Genomic DNA, 14,532 nt, shown 5'->3' on the forward strand with positions numbered 1-14,532 from the left:
GCCCTAGAGGAGGTTCCTTGTTTCATGGGAAACCCAAAAGCCCACAAAAATTTTCAGAAAACTTGAAAAAATGCAGGTTAAGCAAGTTATTCCATGGCAAATAGATTTTTTTTCAGTAACTTATTATCGATTCCCTGAGGACGTTTTCTAGTCCTTGTGTCTGGAAAAACGTGAATAATGAAAAATAAATGTCAAAAAATTGAAAAAATTGCTCTTTTTGTCAAAAAAATGCTAAAATCCGTGTTTTTAAATTGTTGAAACCACTAGAAACTAGGCTTTAACCTATTATAGAATCCTAGAGGAGGTTCCTCGACACCTAGGGCTGAAATAACTCAAAAAATGACAAAAATTTTTTAAAAAAGCTTGAAAAAATGTGAAAATTAGTGTAAAAGTGCGTGTTTTTAGCGATCGTTTGTTCGTCAGTAGCCACGGGTGGGGGGGGGGGGGGGGTTCACCGGGTGGCTGATGGAGAGTGAGGGGGGTGGGCAATAGTTGAGTGGGGGCAACAGCGCGGTGGGGGAGCAATAGGGGGGGGGTCAACTGTGGGAGTGTCTTCAATTTTTAAGAACCGCCCTTCACACCATAAGTATAAGTCTCCAAAACAGTTTGAGCTGAAACAGAGCTGAAGGGCTCTAAGAGCACTCAATGCCCGCTGGGCGCTACCTGTTAATACCGTTTTTGAGGACGAAAAGTCAAAAGCGTGCGTCAGACGAAAAATCGGTCAAGCGAAAAATCGCATAAAAAGGCCGACAGGACTAATATAATTGCTACAAACTTCGTTTGAGAATGCGGCACGACCCATGAAAAGGATTTTGCCCCTTTTACTACGGTGCTTAAATTAGTGGGTTTTTTTTTAAATTGAACACCGTAAAGCACTCTTCTTAAGTGTTGTGATTTTACTCTCCGTTGAGGTGAAAACTCGAAAATAGTTGTAGATTAAATCACCTGAACTCTGAAAGATGGAAGAGGTTCGATGCTGTTCTGTGAGAAGCTGCAGTGCAAAAGAATTTGAATTCCATCTTAGTTTAGACTGCAAGGTGACGTTTGATGACCTAGAGCAGTTATAAATTGAAATAAACTACTGGCAGCAGTTTCGGTGGCTAATAAGAAATGAAACAGCTGGAGGATGAAACGTAAAGAAACTTTCCTATCCTTCCCACGTATGCATCCTCTGTATTCAAACAGCTTAAAGTTATCGTATATATTTTATTAACTCGTGATCTGAGTTTTTTAAGCCAACATCTATCCAATCTCTGAATGAATAATCAGTGACCACGGTATATCTGAATTGCACCAATATATCTTTAACTAGCCAAAATCTTTAAAAACGGCGAAATCCGTTATTTTGTTACATGTTACCAACATTAGTCCTGAAGTGGTGCATACCGGGAAGCTGGCCATAGGAAATTTTTCTCAATGCCATTAGTGAAATGAGAGACCTAACTCAGTAAACAACAGCAACTTTCTTGCAGGTGTGTCGAACAGAATTCCTCTAGGAGGTCAGGTCTTGTGAATCTTGGCTCCTGTGAAAATTCTAGCCTACAAATGAAGTTTCTTATCCAGAAGTATTCCTGGCGAACAGTCCTGGAGCATGCAAGTTTACAGTTTTCAACTTCATTGTGAGGTTACGTCATATATGCATATTGGGTTCGGCCAAAAGGCTGAAAAGCTATGGCACTATTTTAGGAAAAAGGAACATTTTCGGAATTTGTTTTTTTGGAGAAAGAAATCTGCTACGAAAATGGAATAATTATTACTAGTACCAATCAAACGTCACCTTGCTTTCCCTGAGATTATATCAATCTTCTACTTTGACTATTTTTCGGTTCTGTCGACAACAGAAGATTACCTCTAAGGAGCCCTTATTGTACCGGGCCATGTAGTTGGTTGTGTTGAAATCTACAGTAAACCTCACGTTCTCTTTCTCGCCCCCATTGAGTATGAGAAACGCCATTCCGAATCCTTCAGGACAGACGTTATCCTTGTTGTTGTTTACAAAACAGTAATCGCCAGCCGGCCAGAATTTCGCATTGTGCTTTGATAAATTTTGAATATTCTTTGAGACTTCAGGCAACGAAACATTCTCAATAGATCCAATGGTTTTCATAATTTGAGGAATTGTTTCGTCATCAAATTTCTGAACTTGTTCGCCGAGTACATCTATCTGCTCTCTGAACTCATTTTTGATTTTTTCGATGTTTGATTTCAACTCAGGCGTTATTTTATTGGTCAGCGAGTCCAGCGTAGCTTGCATGGCATCAATTACTGAATCTAGATCGGGCTCTTTCTCGTCCGGTTTGCCTTTTGTGTTGACCGCAATTGAGTATGTGTTTGTAAACTTCTGGACTTGTACACTTGTCGACGTGATCACTTGTGAACTCTTCAGCTGAGACAAGTTGATACGGGATAAAGTCATTGGTTTTGTTATGAACTTTTCTCCATTCCACTCGTTGTATTCGTGATTTTCCTTAAGATAATTTTCGACTTCCTGGATTGAGACTTTTTCTTTGTTCTCGTGATCACCTCCTCCGCCTATGCTCCACCCCCCTAGACCAGGTATTTCGATTCCAATCTTGGCTTGTGCTGATGTTGACCACGCATCCTCGTCTATTTTGAGGTAGTCTTTATTACCAACATCCTTAAAACTCTCAAGTTAAAATTCTTTTGAGCAATACGATTTTGAGCAAAATCGAAGATCTGAGCATATACGATTTTGTGGGTACCGAACCGAACTTTTCATCATTAACCATTAAACAGTTGTAAAATCCTTGACCCGGGTGTCCATTTTTAGTGAGGTAGAACCTAATAAAAGACTCTCGCTCCTGTGTGTTATACCAATTTAAATTGATTAGTTTGAGGCAAGTAAAATTGGTTGCATTTACACTATTTTTCTCGAAAACGTTAAGTCTTTAATGAATAAAATGACGACACTAACTGAAACAAACTGTCCACTTTCTGGTCAATCAAATTACCAATCCTTGTCGAGGTTATCACCGTTAGAACTTGGTGATACAGGTGGAAAAGGTGCGAAAAACCCCCGTAAGTCGGCCTATTTTTGAGGGGAGAAACAATGGAATACCAGCGGAAAATTTACCAAATCACGTGGAAATAGGCGTGGAAATGAAGTGGAAGTCGACTGAAAGTTGAAACATAACAGACTAACGTCGGGCGAATTGCTCTCAAATGACCGGCGAGCGGTTGGCTTCGTCAGCAGCTAGCCACCGTTTAGTGAGGGTAGCTTTAGCTTAATTGAAGGGGCGTAAGGTGAGCGCAGCGGGAGTGCAAAAACGGAGGACTGTGCAAAAGTTGGGGACTGATGTGGGGCGGTGGGTGGGGGTGTGGAATCATCTTCTAAGAACCGCCCTTCACACCATAAGTATAAGTCTCCAAAACAGTTTCTGTGAGTCGCATACTTGGAGAATAGGTGGACTGAAAGGCTCCAAAACAAATTAATAGCCACTGGGCGCTACCTGTTTATCCCGTTTCTGAAGACGAAAAGTCAAATGGGCCAAACAAAAAATCGAGACAAACAGGATTAAAATTTTTTGCTACAAACTGCTTTTACGAGCAATTAACAATGATTTCCTAAAAAGGGCCTGTTTAGTGATTTTTGTTAAAAACATTTCTACTATAGCTCAGCTTTAATGAGGATAGTAGATAACAACAGTACGCCACATAACAGCAGCTGAAGTGCGGCATCAACAAAAAGAGAGGGAGATAGAGATAGTGAGAGAGAGACAGAGAGATAGAGAGCTAGAAAAATTCTCCACGATGAGATTCGACTCTGTAACTTCTAGTTTTCCAGCCTTGTTAGTAACTAAATCATTTAGAGAAAATTGAAAGTTCAAAACTTAAAACTTTGAGATTTTGCAGTGATAAACTTGTTGCAAACCAAACTTGTCTCTGGAGTTAAGTCATATAACTCATTTGCAAGACTTGAAAAGTTTCGTTGGTCGTTAATGATCGTTTAACTCAGAAAAGGTCAAAAAATATTCATAAGTTTTGTAAACAGTTGCAAATTTTAAAAAATTTCTGCTAAAAATCAAGATAAAAATATCTTGAAAAAGATTTCATTGTCTCACGAGACTACCCAGTATATGTTGTATTAAGCCTGGAATAATTTCTTTGGCTCATAAAGATCCAAAATCTTGGAACATGAAAATAATTTTCCAAAAATTTGAAAAAAGTTTAAAATTTTATCCAAAATTACTAAAACTGGAGTCATATTATTTCCGATCACCATTACATTAACTCTAGAAACTATTCAGCAGCATGTTATTAAATCTAGGAGAACGTCCCAGGGCCTCTGGCGATGGAAAAAAAAATCGAAAAGATTAAAAAAAACCTTGAATGAATTGCAAAATTTTTTTAAAAAATTTGCTTGATTTCGTAATATTAAAACATTGACATTCCATTGCATCTAGAAACTAAAAGTATGAGTACTATCAAACTCAAGAGGAGGTGCGATTGCTCTTGAGGTTGAATGAACATAAAAACTTGAAAAAAGGCAAGATTTAAAAAAAATGCTTAAATTTGCGATATTGAAAAGTTGAAAACCATTCAAAGGCCAATTGAAGTTTGCGAGTAACTTATGATCATACCTCGAAGGAGGTTTTCTGACCCCTGGGTCTGAAAAAACCTAAATAAGAAATAATAAATGTTCGTGATTTTAAAATGCTGAAACCATTCCATTCCCACCAGAAACGATGCAGTGAACTAATATCAAACCTAAGAGGAGGTTCTATGAAACCTAAGGCTGAAAGCAAAAACTGAAAAAATGAGAGAATTTTTCAAACAGCTTGAAAAAAATTGTGCTAATTAGTATAAATTTGCGTGTTTTTAGCGAGCGGTTGTTCGTCAGTAGCTAGACACGGGAGGCTGTGAGGGGGGGGGGGGGTGCACCGGGGGCCGATGAGGGTCAACAGTGTGTGTGTGTGTGTGTGTGGGGGGGGGGGGGGGGTAACAGCGCGGGGGGTGGGGCAATAGTTGGGGGGTCATCAGTGGAGGGTTCTTCAAACTCTAAGAACCGCCCTTCTCACCATAAGTATTAGTCTCCCAAACAGTTTGAGCTGAAACAGAGCTGAAAGGCTCTAGGAGCACTTAATGCCACTGGGCGCTACCAGTTTATCCCGTTTTTGAGGACGAAAAGTCGGTCAAGCGAAAAATCGCTTAAAATGACCAACAGGACTAATATAATTGCTACAAACTTCGTTTGAGAGCAATTAATTAAACTGTATCCACTCTTCCCCTGTTATCCCCAAATTTTAATCGTTTGTGTTCACCCAACCCCAATTTTAAGCAGTGTAATAACCCAACCTCCTCGGAGTTTCATACCCAATTTCATTTTGCTACGCATTTCCCCTTGATTATAGACTTTTCTATCTACTTGAACAAAAAGAGGCACCTTATGGTATACTTTGTTGAGCATCCGTGTCATTTTCTCAGGCTGAGCATAGATGGGGTCCCAGAAGACAGAATCCCATTGTTGAGAGGTGAAGTTGGCTGTGTTCTCCTGTCTCTCTGTAAGAACTCTCTCTATCGCTTCGGAAACTGAGAGCTCGTCGCCTTTCTCCACATATCCTGAATGTTCAATCAATTTCAAGGGAGCAAAATATCATAGAGAAAATTGTTCCAACACATACTCAATTGCAGAAACAACAAGTCACAATTCTCCCTTGCCAATCGCTTCATTACAAAAAATACGTGTAACAATAAGTTGCACAGGAAACACTATCTCAATTCAATCATTCCATTAATTTTTCAAATTGAAAGTCGAAGTTTGAACTGTGTATGAGAAAGATAGATTTTTTGAGGAATTTCATAATCATTTAATTCAGAGCTCCACATCAGAGCGGAAGAAATGGAAACTGATCAATGAAGTAAGAAACTCCGTACAAACGACAACAACTATTCACTCCTTGAAAAACTGCTTCGATAAAATTGATAGCGGCAAAACTAATTAGCCAACTTACTTAATTTTAAGTTAAATAAGTTAGGATAATTTTTCCACATTAGGACTAATACTATATAAATGCGCATGGTGAGGCAAAAACCACTTTTATTTAGGTTCATTGCTCAGTTTGAATGTCTTGAAGCGTTTCTTGCTCTTGTCAAATTTAAACCATCCGGTCCTTCTAATATTCCTCTATGGGATTTTCAAGATGTGGCTAAGGAATTAGCTGAGACCTTTGTTTTGAAGTGCTGATCACTAGTGAATGAATTTATAAAAACGGAGAGCTTCCCTGCTGAACTCAAAAGAGCCGACGTCAACCCACTTTTTTAAAAAAGAGATCTCGATGGTTCTCAAAACTTTCGACCATTTTTGTTGACACCAGCCTATGCGAAAAAGTTTGAACCTCTCAAACAACAAATTGAAGAAAATACGCATAAGAGTGCCTTGATTTCTGAAACACAATTTGCATTCAGGACAAAAATTTTACAACATATGCTCCATTGTATTTAACTGGAAGAATAAGGTACAACAAAAACGAAAAAGGTTAAAGCATCTGCACTTTTAGTTCTATCAAAAATTTTCGACTCCATCGATCACAAGCTCATGATACAAAAATTTCCTTTCTTGGGTTGTTCATATTATCTCAAAATCTAGTTGCAAATTATCTTTCAAACGAAACACAAAGGGTAATAATCGATGATGTTAAGTTAGGGTGGATAAAAATGGCTAATTGAGTTCTGCAGGGAACAGTTTTAGATTCGTTCGTGTTCAACCTATACAATGATAATCTCAGCAATTTTTTGTTATGTGAAAAATACAAAACAAGAACACACAGTCTTAATGAGCTCTCATGACGAATTTTCAACTACAAAAACGAGCTTGAGAAGGCCATAAAAGAATGCACACGGTTCTCTGTGTTAAATCACTAGAATTTCTGACAAAACTGAACTTTTTGGTTTGTGTAATTCTAATATTCATGAGGAAACGACATCAAAGGTTGGAGACCAGTCAAGAACTTCATAGGAAGAAAGTAAACATCTCGCTGTTTATATTGTACAAAGAGCTCAAGTACCAAAAAAAGGTTAAAATTGTTATTGTCGAAAATGACCCAGGGCATTAAATGCAAACATGCTCTCAGGAGTATAAGTCCAACTTTAAACAAAAAAAAATCATTTTGAACGCTTTTGTTCCCAGTCATGTTCCTTATTTCTCTGTTCTACTGGCAACCATCAATCAAAATCTCATAACGTTACAAAAGCAGCTGAATTGGACCATCCAACTTTGTTTTTTTTCCGAAAAAAATTGATTTATCCTCCGATCCTAAAATCAATCTCGGTATAACACCTTTTTGCTAATTTTTTGATACAATGCTGCCACATACTGTCATTACATCCTGAATGACAATAAGTCTGCCTTCTCATGCACAGCTCTGAATTTGCCTAAAGCGAGGTTTTACATACACTAGCTAACTCAAACATCTCTTAGCCAAACAAATCTGAAAAGCAATTTGCTTGAAAAAAGTGTTATTTAGAGAGGAATTCTCTAGCACAATTCTAAAATTTCTATACCAAGCAATTTTCTTTTAAAGTCGTACATTCAGGCAAAGAAGAGATATAAGGAATTTTATCTTTATGAAAATAAGACGGACCCGAACAAAACCCAATAGTTTCAATCCTTTTCAAATTTTTTAAGTTCAATTAATTTCATGTTTTTTGTATTGAATTTCTGATACTGCCCTCCCTCTACCCCAATAATAGTAGATTCTCATTTCTCTGTTGGTATGTATCAAGGCCTTACAGATTAATTGTTACTGTTTTCTTGATTGATAATTATTCAACTTTCTACACTGCCTATCTCTGTAAACTTTTGCTATACTGAAATTTTACAGATATTAGGAGATATACAGTGTTCTTTATTTAAAACTGCTTCTGGGACCAATGATCAAATTATACTTTTTGAGCGCTTAAAGTTTTCATGAAATGCTTGTCGCGACTGACGTAGGGCTGAGGGTGGTTGCAGTTAGTTGAAGCTCTGTCACTGGCTAAGAAAGAGGCTGATAGGCAAAAAGTGTTTAGCGTCCACACATGCCAAAATTGATCATTACAAAATTAAATAAAACGTACTCGGGATTTTTCATGAACTGTATATACTTAGACTCGGATTAGATAACGTACACCCCCCCCCCCCCCAATCAAACCCCCCCCCCCCGCAATCATGTTAAACATAGCATAATGGGGGTTATAATTTTGTAGGAGGTAGGAGGCTATAATGTGAAAGACATTTAGCGTGAAATTTTGTCTGGTTCTTTCCCCTTTCAGTGCTTCCATCTTAGTGGTCAGACAACGTATATAGCCCCTTTCCAATTACTCATATAGCCCCCAACAAATACGCCATAACGGCGGCTATAATTTCGTGTGGAGCCATAAGAGGAAAGACGTCTAGCCTAATAAGTGGATGGAACTACAAACTCATTTCAAGGGTCTAAACATAGATGGAAACGGTTAAGCTCACTCTTTTAATGGTTCGATTCATGGTTTTATCATAGTCTATTATGGTCGGAAAAAAAATAGTTTCATTGGTCAATACAGGGTCTCTTCATGGGTCAATTTATCCGACAAAATTCGTTTTATGGGTTAGTACCGGCTATTTTATGAGTCGATGTAATTAACAAAATTCTTTTCATGGATCTATAAAGGGTTTTTTCATTGGTCAAATTATTAAATAAAATTCTTCTCATAGTTCAAAACGGTCTTTTAATGGGTCAATTTCTCAAATAAGTTTGTTCTTCATGGTTTAACGAGGGTCTTTTCATGCGTCTTTTCCTGGCTGAATTCGGCAGTTGGGAGAGCTGAAAAAGTTAAACTGTCGGAAATTTTCTCAAGATAAGTTAAACATGAGTGTGAGATTTTGACTAGGGGTTTCAATTCCCCCTAGATGTTCTTGAACAATGCATGTGTTAATGATGAGGCGGGGATAATTTTCTATCTCGCCGTTAAATTATTGATCTTGTGAACGTCTTACAAGTCTTGCAAGTCTTGGCCAAGACATGGGTATAACACTCGTCAAAATCAACAAGTCAACATCGACTTCCAGAAAATTTTGCTGAAAAAATTTAAATTTTGAAAGTATCTGGGTTTTCATTTTTTGCCCTTTTCTCGGGTTGCTTGTAAATCAACCCACAGCAATCCGAACCGATCAGTTAGCACCCTGGGGGGTGACATTGGGTTTTCAGCCACGTTTCAGCCATTGTCAGCAGTTTTTAGCGGAATTACGGCCCCAAGATAGCCAAAAATGCCGATTTTTCGAGTTTATAGAAAAGTCAAATGTTTAATAAAGAAAATAGAGGAAATAGAAAGAAAAGGGGGTGTTACTGTTACTATTTTGGACAATTTTCGGTTAACTTTGGCGTTTTGCAGACATATTTTTGACCAATTTTTGGCTAATTTTCACATTTACAGGTCCTAGTTGGTCTTTCCCATTATAGCCCCCCATGAAATAATAGCCCCCCATTATGGTATAATTACCATGATTGGGGGGGGGGTATAGGTTATCTGATCACTAAGCCCGGGGAGGGGTCTATAGTGGGAAAGACCCGTCCCAGTTTTGACCACATTTTGGCTAATTTGCAAGTCTTGACCAAGACTTGCAAATCTTAGATAAGACGTGAACAAGACTGACAATTGTAAGAAGTGACATGATCATTGCCGAAATTTCACATAAAATTTCTTGATTGCACATAAAATTTTCAAGAAGAATTTAGACATGTTTTACGCAAAATGGCTAAAGGGATAAAAAAATTAAGCTTTTTTCACGCCCGCTCCCTGAGCAGACAAGACTACTACTTCTGATTGCCTTAACAAAAAGTCATTTACACTACTCAGGCCTTTTGCTGGCCAGCTCAAAAAACACCTGCTTTTTTGATTTGGAGAAACAACTAAGCTGGGCAGTAAAGACGTGCTTCAATCCCAAAAAATACGACAGATCTTCTGATCTAAAACTAAAACATCTACCAATAAAATTTTTCTTGGAATACAATGTACTAAATTGTTTTATGAAACTTACCAGTAACCAGCTTCCAATTTTTGAAAAACTACACTTACCAACATCAAATTTACGCTACAGCCAGAGAACCAACAAAATACTGCTTCAATCACAAAATAAACTCGTCTGCACTAGAAAACTGAATCCTGAATATCGGCTCAACCCTTCATAATAAATTTCTTAACGTGAGTTTTTTTTAAAACATGAATTAAATGGATGCAAGACCAATAGTTTTAAGGAAGCATCTTCAAATGTTTTTCGTTCATTTATTTAATCAAAACTCGAATAATGCGTCGTACGGCAAGGCATCATCGAAAAGTTTTAAGTTTTCATGGTACCACTGTCTCAATATAAACCGTAAGTTTTTTAGTTTATTTAATTTATACTCCGACATACACTGCCCATTTAGTTGTTTGCTGTTAATATCTTAATGGGAATTCAATGTGTTTTCATCATAGTTCTGAATCAGCAATGAAATGAGATCTGCAATTAGACTTGCGCAGTAACCAAGTTGACTTGGCTTAGGTCAGGGACGTGCAGTTTCACGTGCAATTGTACCGATAACTCAACAATATGTTCCTAAATTTTGCTGTCTTTTTAATTGAATTTTTTAAACCTTGAGTTCTCTAAGTGATAGCAACGCATGTGGAAAAGTAACGCTCCCAAATAAACCTATTTTGCTATCTTCGCTCTACTTAGTCTCTCCTCTCCAACTTCGGAACTTTGTTTTTATTGAAATTTACCCTTCACGACGTCCACAAAGCTCTGCAGAAAATCGACATGAAGGAAAGAGAGGGCTCGAGTGTACGATGGCCGGTTGTCCAAACCACCTAAAAATTGTCTTTTACACGTGATTTCACATGTAAACAGCAATACTCCTTGTTAAAAATTTCGAAAAACGTAAACAATTATAACTATTTTTATTTACTTAAGTCAACTCAGTGGTTAATTTGCAGGTCAGACATTGAATTCGCCAGGCAATTCAATTTATTCAATTATTACTTAATTAAGAGTTCCAATAGAACGTGGAGAACACGTAGACAAGGGTGATATGTTTTCACCGCTCATTTGTGTCAGATTTTTGTCCGAAACATTTGCCCTACTTATTCACCTTAATTAGTCGCCCTTCCACGCTAAACAATTCTAACTTTTGACTTGCTCTCAAGTGTTAACAGCGGAGTCGTTTTTTTTTACCATTTGATTCTCTAATTACATTTGAAGGTAAGTTTTAGTCCTCCTCGGACCCTTTTCTTTATTCCGACCCTCTGGACCTATTCCAGAGCAAGTGCCGACGCCGCTTTTATAACAGCGAAGACCATATAAAGGGGTGCAAAATTTCACTCACATTTTTAAACACTTGGAAGGAAATCGATGTATTTGATGTATTTTCAGGAGGTTCTTAGAGATCCCCCCAACTCGATCCCCGTGGGTTTTGCCAGCTCATCCCGTTTTTGAGGATGAATAATCAGATGATCAGACAAAAAAAATGTTCAGACGAAAAGTCGGATCTATTCTGTTTTGCCCCCCCCCCCAGTTTTTTACGCCCCTCAGTTACAAATTATATGTTGTTATACAGCACGTTACTATGTAAGAAAATAGCACGTGCTCTTGGGGGCGTAAAAATTATAAGCCCACTAAGATGGGGGGAGGACAGAATAGATTGGAAAAGTCGGTACTACGAAAACTTGCCTAAAAGGAGCAGTAGGACTAATATAATTGCAATTAAGTCTGGCCCTGGGTCTGCTCGGTCTGGCCCAGAATTGTCAAAGTCTGTTCAGTCTGGCCCGTACCTGATTTCTGATCGGCCCAGTTTGGACCCCTTGTCCGCGACCCAAGCCCGTCTGGCCCGTACTTGTCTTGGGTCGCGGACCTCATTCTGGGTTTTTTTTTCTGAAGGTTTAAAAAATTAGACAAATTGGCAGCGAAAAATTGCATAAAAAGACCAAGGGGACTGATATAATTGCTAAAAACTTCATTTGAGAGCAATTAATCCATTTCAGGAGATACCTTTTGAAATTAGCTCCCCTGTCACTGTCAATTTCTTGGTAGAGGAAGTTTGACCATTGAGAACAAATTGAAGCTCCAACTGGGAAAAATCCTGCGGTCGATCTTTCATCCACTTTTCCAGTTTTTTACAGACCTCCTCGTTTGCACAAGAGAACTTGAAGGAAATACTCTTTTTCAAGCCAGAGTTACTAATCCAATTCGTTGCCAGAGTCAGGTTTTTGTTCAAGCCTTCGAATTGGTTGTTCCAAACTAGCCGAAGTTTTTCAGTCGGCAGCAGTTCAACACTATCAACTGTTATATTTTTGTGCTTTCCTCTCAAATTTTCAAAGACTACTGTTCTTGCTTCTTTTGAAATCATCTCAACATCAAACTTCATTTCGTATTTATCAGTTAAGTAGTTGAAACTGGACTCGGCTTTTTCTTCTCTGAGAATGGCGAGTGGAGCTATGAAATATCTCTGATCAGTCTTGTGTTTGAACACTGTAATGTGTCCATTCAGGAATGGAACGCTCTGTTCAGTCTCCAAACTCACTTCGATGTCCCAAACATCTGCACTGTTGCAGGGGTCAAAAATAATTCCAGCAAAAGCGGCTAAAAGTTGGATTGCTTGGATTGGAACCATACTTCTGGTTTGCAAGCTGCCCTCTATTTTGAGCCTTTCCAGAATCTGTGAAGAAATGAGAAACTCTTCCTTGACTTTAGTAACAGATTTGCCGCGATATAATGACTTCTAACTTTCGACATTTTGACCGAGAAGACAGAAAGATATAAATAAGTTCTATCATGAGAAAGGTCTGAGCATTCTAGTGAGGCTATCTACAATATCAGCTCAACTACTTTGCTCACCAGTAAACCTTTTTCACTCAATTCTAATGGCTAGCTCCTTTACTTTTTCGTCCCCCCCCATACTGAGCACTCTCCCCTCATTACAGAGTAGCAGAGTACGTGCCCCCCCCCGTGTTCTTTATGCCCCCCCAGTGTTCTTTATGCCCCCCCAATTACAAATTATGTTATATAGCACGTTACCATCTAAAAAATAGCACATGCGCCGGGAGTGGGCGCAAAGTTTCTCTGATCAGTAAGCTGGGGGGTTGGGGCAGAATTTGGGGGTTACCATTTGAGCAGGTGCAGATAAAAAGAGAGGGTTCTTCCCATTATTGGCCCCCGCACTATTAAAGCCCCCTACAAAACTATAGCCCCCCCCTATGGTACAGAATAAAACAAAGTTGCGTAAAATTACCAAGTTTCTTGGGTTTGTGCCCCCCAGACTAGTGGGTATATTTTATTTGCACCCCCCCCCCCCGATGCACGTGCCATTTTTTTACATAATGATTTGCCATTTAGATACACATCCTCTGTTACTGGGGGTGCATAACGTACTGGGGGCACAAACGGAGAAGAGCCAAAATTACCTTAAAGTAAGTCTTATTATACGGTAAAAGTAGGGTAAAAAATACTTTAACCTTACCTTGAATTGAGGTAAGGTAAGAATGGATCTGTTCTGTTTGTGCCCCTCACAGCGTTTCGCACATCTCAATTACAAAGCACGTGTCAAAGCAGTAACCCATTATGTAAAAATCTGGCAAGTGCGTCTGGGGCTGCATTTAATATACACCCACTAAGTGTAGGAATGGAAAGTTAAACTTAAGCTTTTTTTGGAAAAGAACCAAATTAATACTGACCTTGAATTATTCCCAACACAAAAGCGAATTCTAAATTTGAAACTGTACAAAGATAATATTGGTAAAAAAATTTAAACTGATGAGAATGGTTGAATAACTAAATATTGATTCTGATAAAGATTATATCATGGACTGAACACAAAAATTCTCACCCACGTAATATTGGATTAGAAACCCAAATTAGGGGCCTAAGTTATCAAAGTCATGAATGACCTTCTGAAAACTTTTCCCAAAAAGGTATTTTTCTCACAAAGATTCGGAACATTTGGTAAAAATAGGACTAATCTATCATAACCAAACATAGATTAGCAGTATATATACGGCTCAATTTTAGCCAATTTTTGTAACCAAAATCAGTCTGAAAATAGTTATATTGTCGTGATAATCGAAATTTCGGAGTGAGTTAACAGATCTCTGTCGTGGTACTGAACTTGTAATAATTGTTGAAACTAGTATACCCTGGTAATTATACTTTTCGTTAATTTAACTTAGCAAATTTTCAGCTACTTTCTCTTTTTGGACCTTTTCTTATAAATTAGTAGAGTTTAGACTGGTATCTAGTAGATATTTGTTAAACACTTTGATACGTGGCACTCATAGGCATTTGTAACTAGTTGTTTTGAAGGAACCACAGTCTTGTAATAATTAGGACTGGGTAAAACTTAATCGTTTCTTTCGGTTTTCTGTTAATCAAAAGCGTACTTGTACAACTTTAGTAACTTCACAATACATCTCTAAGGATCTGAAATCATACTCAATCTAGCTTCAATTTATTGGATTTAAATTAGTTTGGTGACTAGTAAAGTAGTGATCAACCAATCAATAATTAGGTTAAGTTAGGTTAACGGA

At 38.1% G+C, this 14,532-nt stretch overlaps 1 protein-coding gene across 1 annotated transcript; it reads right to left on the reverse strand.

Annotated features, from left to right (window-relative positions):
* Positions 1–1,742: 1,742 nt before the first annotated feature.
* On the reverse strand, positions 1,743–12,674 carry LOC142349342 (uncharacterized). The gene is made up of 3 exons (XM_075400822.1): positions 12,002–12,674; positions 5,405–5,580; positions 1,743–2,638 (listed from the first exon to the last, which is right to left on the reverse strand). The coding sequence occupies exons 1-3, from the start codon at positions 12,621–12,623 to the stop codon at positions 1,799–1,801; spliced, it is 1,638 nt and encodes a 545-aa protein (XP_075256937.1). The 5' UTR covers positions 12,624–12,674; the 3' UTR covers positions 1,743–1,798.
* Between the last annotated feature and the right edge of the window lie 1,858 nt (positions 12,675–14,532).

Source organism: Convolutriloba macropyga, chromosome 11 (assembly GCF_964194025.1).
Source record: "Convolutriloba macropyga chromosome 11, txConMacr16.3, whole genome shotgun sequence".
Taxonomy (NCBI): domain Eukaryota; kingdom Metazoa; phylum Xenacoelomorpha; order Acoela; family Convolutidae; genus Convolutriloba; species Convolutriloba macropyga.